Genomic DNA, 24,705 nt, shown 5'->3' on the forward strand with positions numbered 1-24,705 from the left:
GCTTCGGATCTACATAAGAAATGCATTATTCTAATTTTGTATGTGTACGAGGCATTTTATTTTAGTTTTTGTTTTAGTTTTTAATTTATTTGTATGTTTCATTGTCTTGACAAATATACCACGCTGGTCATGTTTTTTTCCTTTGCCCAAATGCTAATAAAGCTTACTGACAAACAATGAACCTTCAAAGGAAATTCTGCATGGCATAACTAAAGGCCGGTGTCACGATTTCATCTTTCGCCTGTGTACATATTTCCCCCTCGACATATACTCAAGACTGAAATGTTGTTTCCTGGTAAAATTAAGAAGTGAAATTATTTATGGACGAAAAGCATGTCAGTTTCTTGCATGTGAAGAAAATTGGTGGTACAATTTAATAGATTTCACCCCCCAAATCGAATTCTTCGAAAACGTGTACTGAGTGGTTACGTCCCTTGAGTAAGAAGGAAAACATTTTAGGATGAATCAAATTTCTAAGTTAAATAAAACAAATTGGTTGGACAAATTTGGCCCCATGAATGTAAGGTGCACAAGGTCGCTCATCAGTACTGTCGAAGGGTGTTTTTTTGTTCAGTGTAGAGATTATACTAGATCAACGAGGCCGAGAAGCGAAATATCAACACGGCGAAAGATGAAAACGTCACACCGGGTTTACTTAAGAACGAATTGAATATATATCTGCCGTTTTTGTCGCGTTTAAGGCCATGTGAGGGCCAAATCGCTATTTTCCATATATGATGATCAGCACTGTTTGTGTCGCTTTTGTTATAATACTGATGGTCTCTGAATTAAGAAACGTTAATGTGTTTGTTTATTGTGTATGTCGTTGCTATAGAAACAGGAAAGTAAACAGCAGCCATATTGGATTTTAGGAACCGTTTTTTCCATATCCAAATGCTCGATTTCTGTCCAATATTTTGCATAAATATAGATTTAGATCATATCTACAGATTTACCATTTATTTTTTCTGTGAGTATTACAATTATTTAAAAAAAATTTTTTTTATCATAATGTTGAAATTTTGCGTAAAATTTAATATTAAAAAAATCGTAAAGCCAACATTTCTTTTCCGATTCATTATTCAAATGGTAACTCTGTAGATAGTATGTAAAAGTACAAGTATGCAGAATTTCACAGAAATCTAACCAGTAGATTTGAAATCATGTTGTTCCCAAATGTCAAAACATGCAAACTGAGGAAAAGGCAAAAACGCACACAATTTGTTTTGAAACCATTGATAGTTGTAATTAAACTCAAAATACATACATGTATCACCAAATTCCACACTGAGGAATGTTTTTCACACCTTAGAGACACCGTTTAAAAGTTAGGGAAGACATAAAACATAAGTTATTTCAAACATGTGCAGTACACCTGGAAAATTGTTTGTTCCGAGTTACAAACAATGCATACACACACTCCCAATCACAGCATGCACACCACAAAAAGCTCGCTCACTCGCTCACATTCACACACCCACACACACACACAAGCTAGCTCCAAATTACGAAACGTACCCAAGTCATCAATTGCACGCGTACAATAACCACAATATATATGAGAATAATGTTAACCACAATAACAATGACAAGTCGCCTAAAGCGATATAAAAACATTTAGTCAATCGGTATGAAACTTAAATATCAACACCACAAACCAGTCATCACCAAGACTACGAGATACATTTAGATAGTCTCGGCTAACAATACCGAGACGGATCACGCTCGTCTCCGCAAAGCATGAGACCATATATATGTAGTACTTACTAAACCTATTTTCTGTAATTATGAGCACATTGTTAGAGTGAACATGACATTTCTATATATTTTTGAATTCAGGAAAAAATGAGGAATGCAATGCAGTCAAGATTTAATTTGTAACTAAAAATTAGATTTTAATGACAACTTTAACAAGCAAACTCATTAATTTATTTTTAAGATTTTGAGCTGAAATGCAATATTATAGTCCGGACTTCGTCGAAGATTGCTTTACCAAAATTGCAATCAATTTGGTTGAAAAATTAGGGTGATACAGCGCTGCCTCAACTGCCTAAAAAAATCCGGATATGACGTCATCAAAGACATCTTTCCAAAAAATGGAAAAAAACATCTGGGGATATCACACTCAGGAACTCTCATGTTAAGTTTTGTCAAGATTGGTCCAGTAGTTTCCTCGGAATCACTTTATACACACACACATACACCATGACCCTCATCTCGATTCCCCGTCTAAGTTAAAACATTTAGTCAAAACTTAGAACATGCCTGCAGCATATGCAGGGCCACCTTCCAGCTGCATGAACAAGTTCTTCCAGTCTCTCTGACTTGGCTGCCCACACTTTGTCTCTCCTTTTACTTTGCTTGTCTCTCACAGCCTTCAGACTGTTCCGCACCCTCTTGTGCATCCTGGCTGCTCCAAGCCTCTTCATGTGATGTCTGCAGTCTAGAATCCGAAGAACTGGGCAGAGTTGGCAGCAGCAGCAGGTCCAAAGTTGAACTCTCTAAGAGCTGTACCAAGTCGTTTACTCACATGGTTCGCACACTCTTCCTTGTCAATGTGAATATCCTCACCATAGGGCTTGATGTCGTTGAGCTATGTAAAAGTCTTGGAGTCACCGTCCGACAGTAGTGTTGTGAGCGAAGCTTGTTGGTGTTCACCGATCGACGCCATATGACACGGGCTGCTTCCACCTCCATCATCCTGATGAGCCTGCAAACAAGAACAAAATAAGAAATGTAATTTGCAAACAGAGTATTTTTTAAGTGTGTGTGTGTGTGTGCGCGCATGTGTTATTCACAGTCATTGTCCAGCTAATACTTCAATTATAATTAATGCGGAAAAAAATGAAATAAACATGGAATTACCAAATTACTGAATATTAAATTTCTAGCAGCAGGTATAGGTGCACTGAACATTGTTAGATTGTAAACGTTAAGCATAATGCATTAATTGATACCATTTGAACGTTTTTAAATACACTTGTATTGTGCCACACATACATGTACTATTTGCCATCCCCTGACCACTATTCTAGCTCCCTCAGTTCTGGGAAGCCCGTTGATTCTGAAGACTTGTGAATCTCTCTTGATGCTGTAGATACAGCTCTCTCTCTCTCTCTCTCTCTCTCTCTGTCTGTCTATCTATCTGTGTGTGTTTTCTTATTATTTTCATCACACACATGCACTCCCCCATGCCCTGAACTATTCAAGATACAAATTGGATTTTTACGCATGTGTTACAACTTTCATTATTATTATCATAAATTGATGATCTGTCTTTATGACGCTTTTTTTTTTTAATCCATCATCCATGCCTTTGGTTTTGGTTTTCAGTTTCACTGGAATGCATGGAAAATAATATCCACTCATCACTATTACATTTACTTGTAATTTGCTATTATTTGAGTAAGTTGCTTAAATTTGAAATAAACTCTATTCAAATATGTCTGTGCAAACAGATATAATTTACCTTTATAGTTCACCTCACACTTGTCTAAGTGGTCCACGAGCCAGGCCGCATACTCCTCTGGCTTTTCCTGAAACAGCTTCTGCCCCGTAGACTCCACACCTGGCAGTAGGTACACATGACATGGGCATCAACACAGAGTCCAGTAAGTAAGTCCACAACACACCCAACTCCAATGTGCGAAGAGTGTCCACGAGTAAGCCAGGTGCCATCATAGCTCACAATAATGTTCAGGGTGTCGTCGACACCAAGAGTAGTGCCACAGTATCTTGCATGAACTTCTCGAACATATGCAACAGTGTCACTGAACACATGCTTCCGGAATTTCTCCAGTTGTGTGAATAGTTGGCTGGCATGAGTATGACTATGAAAGGTCTTGTGGTGAAGTCCAGCTAAATCCATGTTTTCACAGAAATTTCTGAATGTGGTGGCTCCCAGTCCACAAGCAAGTGAGGAATACACTGCCTGTCTGTTCATGTCGAACACTTTTGTCTTGGCCTTAAATTTTGTCGCAAGATACTGTTCATACACAGGCTCTTCGCACGAAGAACAGTTCACCTGGGCAAATACTGCCAAGCCACTTGTTGGTCTGGAGTCTGTGCAAAGAGACAAGCACTTGTTTTTACACTGTGGACAGCACAGACTTGCAACCATACTGTCTACTTCGGCAAAGTCTACAACACCCCTCTGGGTTTTTACCATGGTTTCAGTAGCAGCAGATGACTTAGTGTCAACTCCACCGGACACAAACCTCTCATACGATTCTTTTTTGAACTCACTTCTTGTCTTCGTGCCGAGAATGTTTTCAGTCGAAGGAATCGACGCGAGCACTAGCAGACGACCCCAAAACCGGCACTAATTCTGCCACGTCAGCCAGCACAGAAGCTGATTGCGCTGATTTCTTCGCCTTCCATTGATTCTTCACTTGATCTGTCCTCTTTTTCGTAGATTTTGGGGCTCCTCTGGTTGTTGATGGCTTGGTGCGAACCATTTTTGCACAGGAGCGTGTACTTTCACTGCTTGTAAACAAGCGCCATTGTTGTACCACGTGACCCCGGTTGAACGAATCAAGATCACATCATACGTCATACTCTCCGTATAAGGAAGTTGGCGTAGATTGACCTACATTGAAAATGTTCCGTTAGAGCCGAAGTAGTCCGGAAAATAACGAAACAACGGTCACATGCAAACAGGGGAGGCTATGTAGCAAGCAACGTCATGCAGTGTTCGCCCTGTCGTCTGCTCAAATTTGCTGATCAAGGTGTTGAAAATCGGCAATAATAAGGCAAGTTCAAGACAAATGAACGCAATCAGGCGAGGGTTGGTGTATTGAATTTATTTTTATTGCACCAAAAAACATGTATATGCAACATCAACGGCAGAAATTGAAAGAAAAATGACCACAGTTTTCCAAACAGTCAAAATGTCTAAATGCCCAAATCTGCCCAAAAGCTCAAAAATCACCCCCGCACATCCCCTTAAAATCTTTTGAGACGCTTAATCTTCTTTGTGAAACGTTGAAAGCACTGACGCCGTCTCACACTGAAAATAGGGTACGTAACGTTTCACTCGTGATGTTTTTGTTTGATTATCATGAGAGACGAATAATTGATGTGCAGTAAAACTTGCAAATTTCGGAAAAGAGAGAGAGAGAAAGAGAGAGAGAGAGAGAGAGAGAGAGAGAGAGAGAGAGAGAGAGAGAGACAGAGAGAGAGACAGAGACAGAGACAGAGACAGAGACAGAGACACAGAGAGACAGAGAGGATGGAAGGGTGTCACATTTAACTTACTACGTGTGAGTGCCATTTAATGTCTGAATTTTTCCAAGCGAATATTCATGAGGGAATCTTGGGACGCAACCGATAAAGAATATACTCCCGCTGTAAACATGATTCGCTCATGTGAAAGGCAGTACATCAAAACTGACAATAAGTACATTTTGTAGATTTGCCAAACTTCTCGAGAGACATCAAGCAGTCTGTAGCCCAATAACTCGCATTAACCTACAACACACCGGTGACACTGTGACGGTTCCCCTACGCTTTGTGTTCGGTGCCCTGACCCTTTGTGTTCGGTTCCCACTCGGTTCCCACACACCAAAATTCGCGGACAAAACATCCATTTATGGTAGTATTACGCAATGTTGCTCTCTGAGAATGGTCTTGTTAGATCTGTGAGTGTTTACACTACATGCCTAGGTGCTGTTGGATTGAAGGTTTTTGATATTTTAGCCGTTATTAGGTAGAATGCCTTCCACTTTACTGCAAAACTGCATAATTCGTAGCATCAGCAAGAAATATCCTACCAAAAAATGCCTGCTTGGAACTGTCGTTGGTCCAGCAAAAAGTTCAACATGTCTGTAGCAGACAGCCCAAGTTTCAAGATTGTAGGGCCATCCAAACAGCCGTAATAATAAAAACAACAAAAGTAGTCAGTGAAATTGGCTGTGTTCGGTCCCCACACACTTTTGTGACGTAGGCGTGACGGTTCCCATAATTCATTGTGTCGGTCCCCACTTTCTGTGTCGGACCCCACTTTCGACCTAATTTCTCTGTGACGGACCCAACAACCAGCCTATTTTGTGTCGGTCCCCACACCTTCTTGGATTTATGACTTGCCGGTTACTTGTATCATTGTATTCATTGAATCTAATTGTCTCGGAGTTATTTTTCAGCAAAAACCGGCAAGGCAGCACCTTTTGTGATACCAAGTAAGTCAGATGACATCAGTATGTGTGTGTATGTGTGTGTGTGAGAGAGAGAGAGAGAGAGAGAGAGAGAGAGAGAGAGAGAGAGAGAGAGAGAGAGAGAGAGAGAGAGAGAGAGAGAGAGAGACTAACTTTATTAGTTTATGCCACAAATAATATATAACATTATTTATCTCTGGGACGGTTCCCAGTATACCAGCAAATTTCTCATTTCTCATTTCTCATTACTTTATTGTCCCATCGCTGGGAAATTCGGGTCGCTTCCTCCCAGTGGAAAGCTAGCAGCAACGGAGTCGCGCTACCCAGGTGTCTGCGTGTTTAGGTGTATTCAGCCACCTGCACTTATGGCAGAATGACCAAGGTCTTTTACGTGCCATTGTGATGACACGGGGGTGGGACATGGCTTCCGTCTCTGGGTCTGCACATAAAGTTGACCCGTGTCCGTCCCGGCCCGAATTCGAACCTGCGACCTTTCGATCACAATTATGTGTTGATCCACCCACACCTTCTTGAACTGGCCTTCCCAATATCTACTCTTAGTCTTAAGGCCTTGGAGATATGCAATTTGGCACATTTTTAAAATAAAAGATCCACCTGTCGTATGTGAGATTCAGTTTTCAGAGCAAAATGCTGCCCAGGGACTTCTAGTGGTGATTGGAAAAAAAACAAGTCGCGTAAGGCGAAAATACAATATTTAGTCAAGTAGCTGTCGAACTCACAGAATGAAACTGAACGCAATGCCATTTTTCAGCAAGACCGTATACTCGTAGCATCGTCAGTCCACCGCTCATGGCAAAGGCAGTGAAATTGACAAGAAGAGCGGGGTAGTAGTTGCGCTAAGAAGGATTGCACGCTTTTCTGTACCTCTCTTTGTTTTAACTTTCTGAGCGTGTTTTTAATCCAAACATATCATATCTATATGTTTTTGGAATCAGGAACCGACAAGGAATAAGATGAAAGTGTTTTTAAATTGATTTGGACAATTTAATTTTGATAATAATATTTATATATTTAATTTTCAGAGCTTGTTTTTAATCCGAATATAACATATTTATATGTTTTTGGAATCAGCAAATGATGGAGAATAAGATAAACGTAAATTTGGATCGTTTTATAAATTTTTATTTTTGTTTACAATTTTCAGATTTTTAATGACCAAAGTCATTAATCAATTTTTAAGCCACCAAGCTGAAATGCAATACCGAACCCCGGGCTTCGTCGAAGATTACTTGACCAAAATTTCAACCAATTTGGTTGAAAAATGAGGGCGTGACAGTGCCGCCTCAACTTTCACGAAAAGCCGGATATGACGTCATCAAAGACATTTATCAAAAAAACGAAAAAAAACGTTCGGGGATTTCATACCCAGGAACTCTCATGTCAAATTTCATAAAGATCGGTCCAGTAGTTTAGTCTGAATCGCTCTACACACACACACACACACACACACGCACAGACAGACAGACAGACACACATACACCACGACCCTCGTCTCGATTCCCCCTCGATGTTAAAATATTTAGTCAAAACTTGACTAAATATAAAGAGTACTTGCCTGTGTCAAGTATGTGTCTTTATCCACGCTTGTTGTAAGAGGCAACTTTTCCCAGCTCCTTGTGTTCATGACTGCTTTCTCTTAAAATTAATTACTTTATGACAGTCAGAATACAATGGAACAAGGCTACATAAACCCTGACAGCCTACGACAACGGCCCGACTAAGGCTCAACACCGCGCCAATAAATTCAGCATTGGGCCAATGTTGGGCCATGATTGCTCCGTTTCAGTTCGTAGGCTATCAGGGTCAAAGATACATATTGGTAAACTAGTAAAATACATGTTCAGCATCATCAGCAATACCACAAAAGGATTAAAACAAGAAATTCCTCCGATAGGAACTACACCCCCGTCAAAGGGAAATAACCTTCTCAGTTGGTGGCAGTGAGAATGGTTATTTCCCTTTGACCAACGGGGGTGTCCGTCTATACCAGGCCTTGTATAATTTTAATCCACCAATAACTCCCTAACCGTGTGTTTGACTGGTCCCAATTTTTGTAAGGACCGTCTCAGGAATGTATAGAACCTGTTCACCAAGTTTGGTGACGATCGGTCCGTTCATTCTTGAGATCTACTTGCGAACACAAACACATCGAGTGAAACCTATACACACCCCTATACCGGGGGTGTAAAAATCCTATTAGCTGTATGTCAGCGGCACAATGCAACCAGAACCAGCGTTTATGTGGAGTGATCGGGTGCTGGTCACTACCGCGAGCGTCACTACCGCGAGTACCACTACCGCGTCTCACACTAAAGTTGTGTTTCCGTACCCGCGATAGCGTTTTTCCAGCGGTGCGACGAAAATCAAGCACATAGAAAATGACCAGGAGTGTTTCCACACGCGCGACGCGTTAGCGGCGCGACAAGCGGCAAGCGACGCGATTTTTTTGAAAGGGTCCTGGAGCGATTTTTTCGCGTTGTCGCGCGGCAACGCGGGAGTTTACAGATTTTACCGCATGTTTAAAACGCAAGTACGGAAACACGTCACGCGTTTGCGCGCGTTTTCTTTTGTCGCTGCCGCTGTCGCGGGTACGGAAACAGAACTTACCGCGAGTACGACACTACCGCGAGTACGACACTACCGCGAGTATAACACTACCGCGTGTCACACTACCGCGAGTATAACATTACCGCGTGTCATTTTATGACTTCCATGGCTGAAGGCAAAGGTTGAAATGTTTCCTTGAAATATAAAACAAAAAGGCCTGGTCTGTTCTCTGAACACTAATTCAATGTTTGTCATGCTAACCAAGAACTCAAAACGATCAGAACACACTATCAGAATACATATAGAATGGGTTGCTTCCAATCAAAGCCGTTAGAACACAAACTCACAAGAAGTAAGTTTGCATGCGTTCTCTCTACGGTTATGGTACTCGCGGTTGTGGTACGCGCGGTAGTGTGACACGCGGCAGTGTTATACTCGCGGTAGTGTCGTACTCGCGGTAGTGTGACACGCGGTAGTGTTACACGCGGTAGTGTCGTACTCGCCGTAGTGTGACACGCGGTAGTGACGCTCGCGGTAGTGTCGCATAACCGGAGTGATCTGGAAAGGTGTCAATCTCTCTCTCTCTCTCTCTCTCTCTCTCTCTCTCCCTCTCTTTTTCTCTCTCTCTCTCCCTCTCTTTTTCTCTCTCTCACACATACACACACACACAAAACACACACACACATACACACACACACACACACACACACACACACACATACTGATGTCATCTGACTTACTTGGTATCACAAAAGGTGCTGCCTTGCCGGTTTTTGCTGAAAAATAACTCCGAGACAATTAGATTCAATGAATACAATGATACAAGTAACCGGCAAGTCATAAATCCAAGAAGGTGTGGGGACCGACACAAAATAGGCTGGTTGTGGGGTCCGTCACAGAGAAATTAGGTCGAAAGTGGGGTCCGACACAGAAAGTGGGGACCGACACAATGAATTATGGGAACCGTCACGCCTACGTCACAAAAGTGTGTGGGGACCGAACACAGCCAATTTCACTGACTACTTTTGTTGTTTTTATTATTACGGCTGTTTGGATGGCCCTACAATCTTGAAACTTGGGCTGTCTGCTACAGACATGTTGAACTTTTTGCTGGACCAACGACAGTTCCAAGCAGGCATTTTTTGGTAGGATATTTCTTGCCGATGCTACGAATTATGCAGTTTTGCAGTAAAGTGGAAGGCATTCTACCTAATAACGGCTAAAATATCAAAAACCTTCAATCCAACAGCACCTAGGCATGTAGTGTAAACACTCACAGATCTAACAAGACCATTCTCAGAGAGCAACATTGCGTAATACTACCATAAATGGATGTTTTGTCCGCGAATTTTGGCGTGTGGGAACCGAGTGGGAACCGAACACAAAGGGTCAGGGCACCGAACACAAAGCGTAGGGGAACCGTCACAGTGTCACCGGTGTGTACAACCATCGGCAATATTTTGCTGAAAATAGTCAATTGTCCACTGGGATCAAGTAGATTTGCATAAAGACAATTTCGCCGCGCCTTACGACACAAGAACAGTTGGAAAAGACAACAGCGTAACAGGACCCTAATGGTAGTGAACACGTTAGCTCGTCTCAGTTACTCTCTCGGGGAAAGAAAAGTGTACTTTGTTTTTTACCCATCTATTGTTTGATCTGGCCGTGTTTTCACCAGTAGTCGCTATACTACTACGTCGGTAAAAAAACTTCCTGGAGACTTGACACTATTTTCTAAAACTAAACTATTATATGGATAATTTGGTGTAACGCCGAACGCAACTTTCTCTCTTATTTCAGGTCGTCTCCCAATAGGTTTCTTGGAGACAAAAAAACAAACAATTAGATTTTGGCCAAGAAAGATGTAACAGTACTACTACGTCTGTATTAGACTTCGTGGAGACTTGACAACTCCACACTGGCTTCTAAAACGAAACTATTATACAGATAATTTTGTGTAAGGAGAGTCTTAATGGTTTGGATGTCTGCCCGGAAGCAGTAGGTTAAAACTGTAACAGTACCGCCGAACGCAACTTTCTCTCTTATGCTATACCCCCATTCCACACAACCGTTCTAGGTCCCGTTCCCGTACCGACTAAGGACGGCTGCCACAACAATGGAACGCTGCGCAAACGGCCGTTTTTGGCATTTTTGAGCAGCGTCTGACCATCGTGGCAGCCGTCCATGGTCGGTACGGAAACGGGACCTAGAACGGTTGTGTGGAATGTGGTATGACAACTCAGTGTGTGAGAGCGCTACCGTTGTTTTAAGTTCCTTTAACGATACAAGCGTTCCGTTACCGATGGGTGGTTCCATTACCGTTCATTCTGATCGGGAGGGGAATGTTGAACATGCAGCCCAAACTCAACCGTCCCTACCGACCCTACCGTTCAAAGCAGTTCCGTTTAACGATCATTTACGTTCCATTGCGGTTCCCTCCCGATCCCTCCCGTGCCCGCACCGTTCCTTGGTCGGTACGGGAACGGAACTTAGAACGGTTGTGTGGAATGGGGGTATTAGGTCGTCTCCCAAGAGGTTTCTTGGAGACAAAAAACAGACAATTAGATTTTGGCCAAGAAAGATGGAACAGATCTAACTTGGTACGCTCGTCCTTGAACAGGAAACAGTTATGCTTCTCTTCATTTAAAGAGCCAAGGCTTGTTTTCGCGGTAAAAATGAACATTGAAAAGCAATTTAGCTGCTGCGTTTATCTTAACGGTGCAAAAAGGGGAAGGGGAGAATTAAACGAAGAGGAACGAGGACAAATGCACTTCTGGAATAACCAAGAACAAGTCGCGTAAGGCGAAAATACAATATTTAGTCAAGTAGCTGTCGAACTCACAGAATGAAACTGAACGCAATGCCATTTTTCAGCAAGACCGTATACTCGTAGCATCGTCAGTCCACCGCTCATGGCAAAGGCAGTGAAATTGACAAGAAGAGCGGGGTAGTAGTTGCGCTAAGAAGGATAGCACGCGTTTCTGTACCTCTCTTTGTTTTAACTTTCTGAGCGTGTTTTTAATCCAAACATATCATATCTATATGTTTCTGGAATCAGGAACCGACAAGGAATAAGATGAAAGTGTTTTTAAATTGATTTCGACAATTTAATTTTGATAATAATTTTTATATATTTAATTTTCAGAGCTTGTTTTTAATCCGAATATAACATATTTATATGTTTTTGGAATCAGCAAATGATGGAGAATAAGATAAACGTAAATTTGGATCGTTTTATAAATTTTTATTTTTTGTTACAATTTTCAGATTTTTAATGACCAAAGTCATTAATTAATTTTTAAGCCACCAAGCTGAAATGCAATACCGAAGTCCGGGCTTCGTCGAAGATTACTTGACCAAACTTTCAACCAATTTGGTTGAAAAATGAGGGCGTGACAGTGCCGCCTCAACTTTCACGAAAAGCCGGATATGACGTCATCAAAGACATTTATCAAAAAAATGAAAAAAACGTTCGGGGATTTCATACCCAGGAACTCTCATGAAAAGTTTCATAAAGATCGGTCCAGTAGTTTACTCTGAATCGCTCTACACACACACACACACACACACACACACACACACACGCACGCACGCACATACACCACGACCCTCGTTTCGATTCCCCCTCGATGTTAAAATATTTAGTCAAAACTTGACTAAATATAAAAAGGAGTTGCGATAAATCTGAAAACCGGATCAAAGATTCCGTCCTCCCCACGAACTCTGTCATGTAAACCACCATAGATCTGTCCATGCAGACTTTTACATTGAATACAACAATCGTTTCACTTGAACACACACAACAATTCGACAGCCTGGCTGCTTTCTGTGCAAAATGGGATTGTTTGGGGGTTGTTTGGGGGTTGTTTTGGGGTTGTTTTTGGGTTGTTTTTGGGTTGTTTGGGGGTTGTTTGGGGGTTGTTTGGGGGTTGTTTTTGGGTTGTTTGGGGTTGTTTGGTGGTTGTTTTTGGGTTGTTTGGGGGTTGTTTTGGGGGTTGTTTTGGTGGGGGTCGTTTTGGGGTTGTTTGGGGTTGTTTGGGGGTTGTTTTTGGGTTGTTTGGGGGTTGTTTTGGGGGTTGTTTTGGTGGGGGTTATTTGGGGCTTGTTTTGGGGGTTGTTTTGGTGGGGGTTGTTTGGGGGTTGTTTGGGGGTTGTTTGGGGGGTTGTTTGGGGGTTGTTTTTGGGTTGTTTTTGGGTTGTTTGGGGTTGTTTTTGGGTTGTTTGGGGTTGTTTTTGGGTTGTTTGGTGGTTGTTTTGGGGTTGTTTTGGTGGGGGTTATTTGGGGCTTGTTTTGGGGGTTGTTTTGGTGGGGGTCGTTTTGGGGTTGTTTGGGGGTTGTTTGGGGGTTGTTTGGGGGGTTGTTTGGGGGGTTGTTTGGGGGTTGTTTGGGGGTTGTTTGGGGGTTGTTTGGGGGTTGTTTTGGTGGGGGTTATTTGGGGCTTGTTTTGGGGGTTGTTTTGGTGGGGGTCGTTTGGGGGTTGTTTGGGGGGTTGTTTGGGGGTTGTTTGGGGGGTTGTTTGGGGGGTTGTTTTGGGGTTGTTTGGGGGTTGTTTGGGGGTTGTTTGGGGGGTTGTTTTGGGGTTGTTTTGGGGTTGTTTTGGGGGTTGTTTTGGGGGTTGTTTGGGGTTGTTTTGGGGTTGTTTGGGGGTTGTTTGGGGGATTGTTTTGGGGTTGTTTTGGGGTTGTTTGGGGGGTTGTTTGGGGGTTGTTTTTGGGTTGTTTGGGGGATTGTTTGGGGGGTTGTTGGGGGTTGTTTGGGGGTTATTTGGGGATTGTTTGGGGGGTGGTTTTGGTGGGGGTCGTTTTGGGGTTGTTTTGGGGTTGTTTGGGGGGTTGTTTGGGGGGTTGTTTGGGGGTTGTTTGGGGGTTGTTTTTGGGTTGTTTGGGGGATTGTTTGGGGGGTTGTTGGGGGTTGTTTGGGGATTGTTTGGGGGGTTGTTTTGGTGGGGGTCGTCTTGGGGTTGTTTGGGGGTTATTAGGGGGTTGTTTGGGGGTTGTTTGGGGGGTTGTTTTGGTGGGGGTTGTTTTGGGGTTGTTGGGGGTTGTTTGGGGGTTGTTTGGGGGGTTGTTTTGGTGGGGGTTGTTTTGGGGTTGTTTTGGGGTTATTTGGGGGTTGTTTGGGGGGTTGTTTTGGTGGGGGTCGTTTGGGGGTTGTTTGGGGGTTATTTGGGGGTTGTTTGGGGGGTTGTTTTGGTGGGGGTTGTTTTGGTGGGGGTTGTTTTGGGGGTTGTTTGGGGGTTGTTTTTGGGTTGTTTTTGGGTTGTTGGGGGTTGTTTGGGGGTTATTTGGGGATTGTTTGGGGGGTTGTTATTTTTAGAAGGTCACTGCACGTTACTATTTTTAGAAGGTCTCCAGTGTTTTGCGCGTTTATCTCCTTTCCTTCGTGCGACCTGGCAAAGCCGGGTCCCCGGCGCAGCCTGGTATTCGGCTCTACTTCTTCCCGGCGAAGCGGCTAATCATCTAGTATGATATAGTACATGTACTAAGCATGTTTGGGATCAACAACAAGCTATAAGCTATATGTATACATGTATCGATGTTGAATCGGTCTCTGTTCTTGAGACAAACCGGTATATATTTCATTCTTTCTGTCTGTTTGTTTGTCTTTCTGTCCGCACTCAAACCTGTTCTGTTTATGGACCGATTGAGCAGAAATTTGGCGTGTAGATAGCTTAATTGTTAGTCGGCGCATGACGGTAGTTTATAAATGTCTTATTTGACTGAAAGAGGAGATACCATAGGGACACTTCAAATCCCGTGTCGAGTGTCAAAATCGCAATCCACTGAGGAAGGTACAGGCATGGGAATTGTCCGCGAAATCGCGGATTTCCGCGAAAAGGAAATAACGTTTTAGCGAAAATAAAATATTCTCCGCGGCAAAAAAAAAGGTAACTTAAATTATATGTATACTATTGTCTCTCTATCCATTACATTCTTACACGAGAACTATCAAAATATTGGTCTAAAATGCTAAAATTCGTTTTTCTTTTGGAATTCCCATGCGTGAGGTATCAGGCTAGTCGAGTGTGAGGAACACTGCCCCTTTAAACCACTTGCTAATATCACGCATTTTGGGTTAAATTTTGGGCGATTGATGCGTTTAATCAGGGCACGAGTGAGGTCTAGAGTTAAAAAGACGTGTCGACGTGTTTAACCCAGTGAAGACAAATGATCAAATTACTGCCGGATCTTGTTTGCTCATGCACTGCTGTAACCGACAAACTTTTTTTTTCTCTCACTTTTTGCGGACACAAAACTTTGTTCCATAAACGTTTGATCACAAAGAAAAAGATGCGTTGTAAGGCTTACATTCAAATTCTTTGATATTGCAATCTTCAAACACTCCAGCATCATCGTGTAACGTTCTTCGCAACACTGTCCTAAAAATCTGGTGTAAAGAAAAAAACCTTTATTTTGGTATTTGCAAGCAGTATCATTTTCACCGAGAAAAGACTCTTCGTACATTTTTTAATTTTCTTTTTTTTTAACATGTGAGTCATGTTCATTCCCTGTTCTTCCGCATCAGAATAGAAACCTCTCTTCTGCTGTCTTCTGCTTGTCTCAAGTCTTTCTTTCCATTCATTAACAGTGTAAAAAACCCCCTCCAATAAAGCATCATTGGCATTTCGAAACACGAAAAGCCCGGTTTCCTGTTTAGTGTTGCCTCTGCAATTGGCGAATAGAAAACCCGCTGTGCATTTCAGTCTAAAGGGTTTTAATTTCGATTGTGCAATTTTTTAAGAGTTCTTAATGTCCTGCACAAAATGACAAAATATAACGTAGAAACGAATTGATCGTGGAAGACATAAGAGAAAATGAAGGAAAATTTGATAGAAAGATGAAATTGCATATCGATTGAAGGACAAGCTGACATACAGCGATGTGCACCCCATGCCGGACATGGTCGTGCGTGTAAAATCACAATTAGGCTAAGGCTAGAGAGAGTCAGTGGGAGGGAAACAAAGCCTGAATGAAGATAATTTGAAAAATAAAAAAGAAGTGGAAAAACAAAAGGCGAATAGAAGAAAACGAGAGAGAATGAGAGAGAGAGAGAGAGAGAGAGAGAGAGTGAGAGAGAGAGAGACACACAGAGAGACAGAGAGGCAGAGAGAGACAGAGACAGACAGAGACAGACAGACAGACACGAAAAGAGAGAGCACACAAGACGCAGGAGTATTCAACACCAAATCTAAGTCTTCGAAGAAAGAAATGAAAAGACAAAGAGAGGGGGGGGGGGGGTGTAGAAGAACAAGAAAAAGAAGATGAACAAGAACAATACGAAGAGAACGCACACAAGGTGAGAGCTAAAGACAATTCGCCAACCAGACAGACAGACACACAGACACATAAAAATACCGAGCAGGACACCTCGCAGCGAAAGATTGACACACATGATTGTATACCGCGCAAACGACTTCTCGCCAAGAGTCTCGCCAGCACGTGATCAGGCGCGAGAGACGGCGAGAGGCGGGCCCCCCAAATTGAATTGTAGCAGGCAAATTGAGTTGGTCCAGACATGATTGCCTATTGCCTATTGCTGCTGGCAAGATGGCCGCCGGCCCGATGGTTCAAACTGCCACCTATTGTTTCTGATCGGATTTGACGCTGCCGATGTATTGAGAGCTGATGAAGACAAGAGTTGCCAAGATCTTCGGGATTTTCTGAAGAAGACGACTCTTACTGCGGCTGTATTCGGACGCGGCTGTTTTCTGGCTCCAACTTGACAAAACTTTAATTCAGCTGTGTGCGAATGCGGCTATTTTCTGGCTCCAACTTGACAAAACTGTAATTCATCTGAATGCGGATGCGGCTGTTTTCTAGCTCCAACTTGACAAAACTTTAATTTATCTGTATGCGGATGCGGCTGTTTTCTAGCTCCAACTTGACAAAACTTTAATTCAATTGTAAGATCGTGACAGTTCTACAAAAGTGATTTTGGGATCCGCACTCAAGCATATGATTATTATAATTAGCGGATCCTTTACAAACACGATGATGAACTGGAGATTGCTTCCGCACATAGCTCTCGTTCGCTATTGCCTTGTGTTGTGTTGGCATTTCTTTCGTTATCGTTTTCCCCTTTTTTTCCTCATTTTGTACTTCCTCGTGTGTGTCTTTCTTCCCCGTCGTTATTTTTGGTTGAACCTAGTTGCATTGAAAAAGTTCACTTCCGAAGTAAAACCTCCTGAATCAGTAAAGAGTGCTGATGATTATCCCTGTCAAAAATAAAAGCCATAATGCAGATATACGGCTCTTCAGTGTGTTTTAGGACTTTTTGTGAAGGTAAAATGAGGACTGAATTAAGCTAAGCAGGAGTAATGTGTCTGCTCAAAAATATGATTATTGAATTTCGTGGGTTAACGAACGGAAAACTAAGATACGTCTGATTTACTATTTAACACGCCAAATGTATTTTTGTACAAAATGCTAACTTTAGTACTACTCGAATACGCACACTCACTCTCTCTCTCATTCACTCTCTCTCTCTCACACACACACACACACACACACACACACACACACACACACACACACACACCAAACACATGCACACAGACACATACAAATACATACACACAATGTCATAAGAATGCATGTGGCCTTTTTCGCCAGCATACTGTACTATACCGTATTTTAATGGTTAAATCAATTTAAGTCTAATCCCAAGATCCAATATTGGAAAACTAAAGAGAGCCTCTTATGCACTATCTCCCAATGTAGGCCAATTTAGACACAACATTACGAAACTCCTCAACAGTACAGACCCGTAACAGAAGATTTCAAACACTCTTGTCCCATAGACGGACTAACCTCATACCTCGTCTGTAAAAAAAAAAAAAAAAGCCCCCAGGTTTTCTATGGCAGAAAGGAAGAGGGGTTAAGAAGTGGAATAACTTCACATTAGACCCAATTGCCATGGCTCTTCTCGTACATAGCATCTTGGGCCCTGTACTGTCCCGATGGCTCTGGCTCAGGGTATGGCTCGTACTATTGGGCGGACGGCTGCAATTAACTATGGACATTTTATGAATATACTGGTGTCTATTGCCCTCGTTAGGTTGTGTAGCACTTTGGGATTTTTGTTGATGGTGTGTGTGTGTGTTTGTGAGAGAGAGATTGTGTTCGTGCGTGCCTGCGTGCGTGTGTGTGCGTGTGTATGTGCGTGCGTGCGTGCGTACGTGTCTGCGTGCGTGTAAGTGATTGAGTGAGTGAGTGAGAGGGATAGAGAAATGGCCACTCTGTCTGTCTGGATGCGCTTGTTCAGCGCGGTGCGTCGACCATAATTGTCTATTCGACTCAGTGTCGGACATTCGCAGCCATTATCGTCGAAGACGTCTTCCTGGTGGCAAATAAATCGTTCAGCCTTTGGTGATAAGTGTTTACCGACTGCGGCTGAAACCCGCGATGCATATTCATGGGCAACAGAGAACGTTGGCCAAGTTGCAGCGTAGATAATGGACATGAAGTGCACAATTGGATTTACACTTCAAGAAGTGCTTGCAACTGATTTAATTATGGTAACTCGTTGACAACAGTTCTGAAAGTATGGCAAGCTAAAAAGAAAATTAAATTATAAAAATCACAGATCGAATCATGTTGACAGACTGATAGCTATGGTAGGCCACAATGATCAAACTTCGATGAATAAGCTAAAGCCGAGACAGCACGACCGAAAACACAGAGAAGCAGCACGTGGAGCATGTTTCACAAGCGCACAACTCTCTTACTCTCAGCTAGCTGCAGATCACATGCTGCTTTCCACGGCTTCTCTTGCAGCAGACAAAACAGCATCGCATCTCGGTGTCAGACGGTACAATAAGTTAGCGGGCACAGATCTACGCGTCGTCACGAGCCAATCAAGACTAAAAATAGACATAATAATGAGAGTTGAAGCCACAAGGATGATAAGCCGAGACTTCATAATTATATACGTGCACACTCATGAGGCATGCTCCTTATGAAAAAAAAACAATTCTAAGATGAGAATCCGAGTAGCAGTCTGGAGTCGCGCCCAGTCCCAACGAAAAGGGAGAAAAACAGATGAGAAGCGAAAAAACAACACCAGCCAAGGATCGACTACTCCGAGGCTGTCGTACGACGTAGTTGTCCGTAGTGTTTGTGCTCACACCACAGCAGCAGGAAATGAAACGCTCGAGTTGGAGTCAAGAACTGTAACAAGCAGCCAAGGGACTCGATGACAGATCAGACGAGGCGTTTCAACCGCCAAACTTTCTCAGATTCTCTCCAGACACACAACACAATCAGAGAGACTCTTCGGAGACATATTAATATGAGCGAAAAGTACACCATTGCATTTACATAGCTCAACGTTTAGTGTATACAAAGTGTCTGGCCTGCCTGAAAACACCTCCGCGTGGAGGGGTTTTGCAACCCGCGCAGTGAAGATAAAGAGGGAAAATTGTTCTGCTCGCGCGGCAGCAAGCAGGATGTCTCTAAACTGTATAGCTCAGCGTTCGCGTACCGATTTTCTCTCTTTTTATGAGACGGACGAATGTCCCATGGAGAGGGTGCAGTGTCACTCGACATGATGTGCGATCGATCGTGTAAGGGGTGGATGTGCATTGCCGGACACGTCTGCATCCCTTACGGCAGCTGGCTTTCCCTCCTGAAGGACATACCGCATTATGGTGCGCGGCTGAGGTTGCATTAATTGTCTGTTCTCCCGATTTAGCCCCATATGGGACAGCGCTCCGATAAGTGCATCAGCCGCACCCTCGTCAATGCCTGGAACCAATAGATTCTGTACGACCTGTACGATGAACTAGTGCCCTTCATGTTAACTCATTCAGGCCGCAGATGGGTAAGTGTCGAAATGAGGTCCATTTGCACGAAGAGGGCAGACTCGGGCTGCAGAGAATGGATTCTTGTCCACGATTTCTTTTGCAGCAGAAAAGAAGAGCACTGCTCTTTTGGGATCTAATCAGAAAGTCCATCCAGTGTCTGTGTATGCGGCGTGGCTGGGGTTTTATCTCCCACAATTGACGCACACACAGACTGATGAAGGGAACAGAACAAAGTTTTAGAAATGTATATGTGCATTAACAAGGCAGAAGCCACTTGATGAGGTGCAATCCAGTGGGCTCAAGTTGCGCCTTTACCATAAGTGTTCCCGAGGGGTGAGAGGGGGACACAAGACATAATGACAAAACGAAAAGGCGCTGAGTAAATGTGTAGGCTACTCATCTCTAGACTGTGATACTGCACATTTGAAGTTATACTTGAAATAGATTTCCGCGAAGCTAGGCCATAAAGGCGTGGAATTAAATTACCGCCCAAGTGTCCACCAATCGGCTAGATGTCCCCAAGCTAAAACAGATATTTTGAATCACACTGTTAACTCTTGCAGCCTACAACTATGAGAGCAAGCCTTTAACTCATTGTCTCCCAGGTACGAATATATCCGTACCCACTCATACGGCTCTATCTGACCAGGTTCGGATATATCCGCTCAGACTTAGCTTCAGTCGCTTCCTGTATAACGTCCATCTAACGCCTGCATTCCAGCGTGTTGATACATTGTTACTACACAGTTACTACAATTCTTAGTGACCTGCTGCAGCACAGCTGGTCTCGGCTTAAAAAAAACCTTGGTCAACATAGGAGGGGTAGAAAGTGTTAAGCGTGCTTATACTACAATGCCGCTGCAAACTTGTGGCTGGGTTGACAGGTGAATCAAAAATGTGCCCTAGGACATAAACGACTTAAAGCAGGGCATTCTGACGAGACCCACGATGCTATCTGATGGGTTACTGACTCAGCCAGACAGGCGAGCATGTGACAAGGTCATAGAATAGGAGACACCCCAAGCCGATGAGGATCGTTCATGCGGCAGTTTTACGCATGGCCAGGCAAACCAAAGACAAGACCGTTTAGCGGGATGACGTGTAGGCGGTCCTACACAGCCACATATGTTGAAGGGATGTAAAACATGAATAAATAAATAAATGAACAAATAAAAAATTTAAAAAATGACGTGTATGCTGCAACAGTCAATGAACCGAACATTTGACATGATAGCACAGAGATCGTTAGGACTTATGTGCAAGCGTGGGTTGAGCGTGCAGCATCCCGACCCCACTCCGATCAAACCACGCACACGGAGATCCTCCCACGTTTGGCCAACGATTGGCCACGCTCTCGGACAATTGTACAACGTAGCAGAAGCGGCGTCTGTGTGTGATTGGGGGTGTAACTGCTGTCCACGAACCTTGCAATCTTGTCAAGGACAAGAGCCAAGAACTGAAGACGCGCTCAAGTTTGAAATCTTGCTGACATCCGACACTCATTCAAGACATGGTCAGATGGTCGCCTAAACCTGCCCGTGGCTTTTTTTTAAACCTCCAGCGGTGTCTGCGACAATATATGTACATTCCAAAGCGGAAAATGCCTTGGTAACTTGAACATGGAGAGATGGACGCCTAACCCTCCCTGTGGGTTTTCTATCTCTCCAGTAATGTCTGCGGGTATATTCCGAAGAGGAATTAAGGTAGCTTCTGTGAGGTGAATTTTCCCCCAGATGCGGGCGTTCCGATAACCGCCCTAACGTGTCGTTAAGAAACATGTGCGACATTCGCAACTCAATTAAGACATGGACATATGACTGGCCACAATACATGCCCATGGCTTTTCCAACACGCTAGTTGCGACTGCAGGGTAACTCCAGAGCGGATGGTACCATGTGATGGTAGAATCCCTTCAAGATGTGAACGTACAGATAACCAACAAGACCTGTCCTGCTAAGACTCGCCACAGCATGCGCTGCAGCAGCGTCTACGACCAGAACCCAGAAGCAAGTAGACGCATTGCCAAAAACTTCTACCATGTCAACTCCCCTCACAAGACACGACTGACGAGATAACCGCCCCAAGCCTTGCAAGTCAATACGGACAACAAAGACATCGTGAGCCGGGGTAGCTGAGGGCGCATATTGCTGCCTCCTTCTCCCGCAACACAAAAGCAGAAGAGGGCAAAGCCGCCGCAACAGAAAGCGAAGAGAGGTAAAGCCGCAACAGAGAGAATGAAGACAGAAAGCCGCAACATCAGCAGAATGTCTCACCGTCTTCGCTGGACTGACGTCCTCCCCCTGACATCTCTGCCAGCGCAAGTAATTGAGGGGCTTGTAAGAAGTGTCCGCGCGCCGTGGCTGAAATGAAACGCGCTATGGATCTTGTCAGGCCAGACCGATTTGTCGATAGCCATTAGGGGCATTGTACTCGCTCAAAGGAGCCGGCCGCTGCTGTTTCCTGGTGCCTTCACACACAGCCGTGTAGCGGAGTCTGCCTCGCTTAATGTTGTTTGTTTGCTTAACGCCCAGCCGACCACGAAGGGCCATGTCAGGGCGGTGCTGCTTTGACATTTAACGTGCGGCACACACAAGACAGAAGTCGCAGCACAGGCTTCATGTCTCACCCAGTCACATTATTCTGACACCGGACCAACCCCATAATGCCAGACGCCAGGCGGAGCAGCCACTAGATTGCCAATTTTAAAGTCTTAGGTATGACCCGGCCGGGGTTCGAACCCACGACCTCCCGATCACGGGGCGGACGCCTTACCACAAGGCAAACCGTGCCGGTCGCTTAATGTGTTTTTCTTTTCTTACGAAGGAAGGAAAGGTTGTTGAAAGTTGGAATATGACTAAAGTTTGTGGGGGCTTTTTGGAAGGGGTGTATTGTTGTTGTCGGTGCTGGTGCTGGTGGCGGTGGTGTGTGTGTGTGTGTGTGTGTGTGTGTGTGTGTGTGTGTGTGTGTGTGAGTGAGTGTGCGCGCGCGCGTGTGTGTCCTATAAGTCCGATAAGTGGTCTAGCCTCGAGCTGTTTAAATTACGAATTTGCCGACAAAGTCAGTCAGAGGAATTATCGTTTCCCTTGAAATTTTGCAGAGTTCTTTTTTGATGTCGAGGTGGGCTTTAGGGGGTTTGGTGGGAAAAGTGACTTTGAAGTGGACTTTTGAATAGACTTCTGAGAGAGAGAACAAACTCTCGGCTGTCTCAAATGTTAGGCAGTAGTGAGAATTAAGGCAATAAGGAAGAGACGTTTTAGGGTGATGTGTACGATAAAGTGCCTTACTAGGTAAGAAGCAAGCGCTGGGTCGGATTGGCGTATATTGAGGTTAGTTTGAGATTGTTGTTCAATCCTACCCAGTGCTTAGCTCGTGTATACCCTATCCACCCCCCCCCCCCCCTGTCTTTACCACCTCTTCACACGAATAAACCCCGCTGTTGTAAAGGGGGACCTTCCGTGTGGCAGTGAATTCAATGTGCAAAACATTATCCATGAAAATAACCTGAGAGCTCTCTCTCTCTCTCTCTCTCTCTCTCTCTCTCTCTCTCTCTCTCTCTCTCTCTCTCTCTCTCTCTCTCTCTCTCTCTCTCTCTGTCTCTCTCCGGCTCTGTCTCTCTATGTCTCTCTCTGTCTCTCTCTGTCTATCTCTCTCCATCTCTCTCTCTTTCTCTCTCTCTCTCTTTCTCTCTCTCTCTCTCTCTGTCTCTCTCTTTCTCTCTCTCTCTCTCTTTCATCTCTCTCTCTTTCTCTCTCTCTCTTTCTCTCTCTCTTTCTCTCTCTCTCTCTCTCTCTCTCTCTCTCTCTCTCGCGCGCGCGCTAATTGTCATCCACAAAGGAGATCAAACACGTGCGCAGTACACAGCAGGTGGTGTCTGAGTGTCTCTTTGACAGCTAAAAAAATATTCATCTGAAAATGGACAGCTAATCATCATTCCCCCTGACATTTTCCTGCCTGCAGATCGCTGGAGGATTTTGCACTTTTCTCTCTTCCATGGAAACATTATTGGCATAACTGAGAAAGAAGCGAGTGAGAGAGCTTTTAATAGCAAGTTCACAGCATATTAACACAACACAAACACACACACACATATACGCACACATACACACACACATATACGCACACATACACACACATGCACGCGCACGCACGTACACACAAACACACACTAACGCACACACATACACACACACACAAGCACGCACGCACACACGCACGCACACACACAAACACGAGCACGCATAGACGCAGCCACGCACACGTGCGTGCCAGACAATGGGTAGAGCCCGTGGTGGACACTCAGCCGCTTCTTCTGATCGAAAGAGCGAAAGAGACGTAACAGGAGCACATATCACACACGAGACAAAAAGACAGAATACTACCTTCTCTTGTTCCCAATAATATTTTACCAGAAATGCCCTTCCTGACACAAAGTCTATCAGTCTTTATGTGCTTGTGCGTGTATAGTATAGTATGCATATGTGCGTGCTCGAATCTGAATGCTTAGTATTTGTGGACAGTTTAGTTCAGTTGAGTCGTTTTTCTTTCCAGGTGTCATGGAAGCGCCTGGGCGAGGAGCACTTTCTGACTATCGGCACAAACACGTGGGTGCAGGATTCGAACCTGGTGCTGGAACACGCCGAGTGGGAAGGCGGCGTGACGGACTGGAACCTGGTCATCAAAGAGGCTCGCCCACGGGACGCGGGAACCTACGAGTGCCAAGTCATCCACACGGACACCATCAAGTGGCGCATCCACCTCAACGTCATAGGTACGTACCTCGTACGGTCAACGATTGAAACGTCACTTTGATCAGAAGAAGAGTGTCAGGTCATCCATACCGACAACATCAAGTGGCGTATCCACCTCATCGTCATAGGTACGTTACACATACGGTCAACGATGGATACGTCACAAAAGGGAAGCCCGGAATTGCTTAGAGAAATTTTAGTTTTACGCCCTCTCGGCAAAGCCATATAAAGGGCATGTTAGACTGGAAAACCCGGCTTTGAACAGTCAACACATTACGGTGAACGGAAATGATCCATAAGACTTTGCACTGGGTAAAAGGGAGCAGAACGTCATGGGGGAAGAGAGGAGCCTACCATAACTTAACCTTGTTACTCCATTACTTTCTAGTCGAAAGTATAATGTGCCAGTTTATTTAAGGACGAGGATATTGT

The 24,705-nt window shown here is 44.0% G+C and overlaps 1 protein-coding gene across 1 annotated transcript in view; it reads left to right on the forward strand.

Annotated features, from left to right (window-relative positions):
* The window catches only part of LOC138949269 (zwei Ig domain protein zig-8-like), a 344,604-nt gene that overhangs the window by 302,241 nt on the left and 17,658 nt on the right, over positions 1-24,705 (forward strand). Inside the window, exon 3 of the mRNA XM_070321056.1 lies at positions 24,074-24,293. Within this exon, the coding sequence (XP_070177157.1) occupies positions 24,074-24,293 (220 nt within the window). The remainder of the gene's footprint in view (positions 1-24,073; positions 24,294-24,705) is intronic.

Source organism: Littorina saxatilis, linkage group LG1, assembly GCF_037325665.1.
Source record: "Littorina saxatilis isolate snail1 linkage group LG1, US_GU_Lsax_2.0, whole genome shotgun sequence".
Classification (NCBI taxonomy): Eukaryota; Metazoa; Mollusca; class Gastropoda; order Littorinimorpha; family Littorinidae; genus Littorina; species Littorina saxatilis.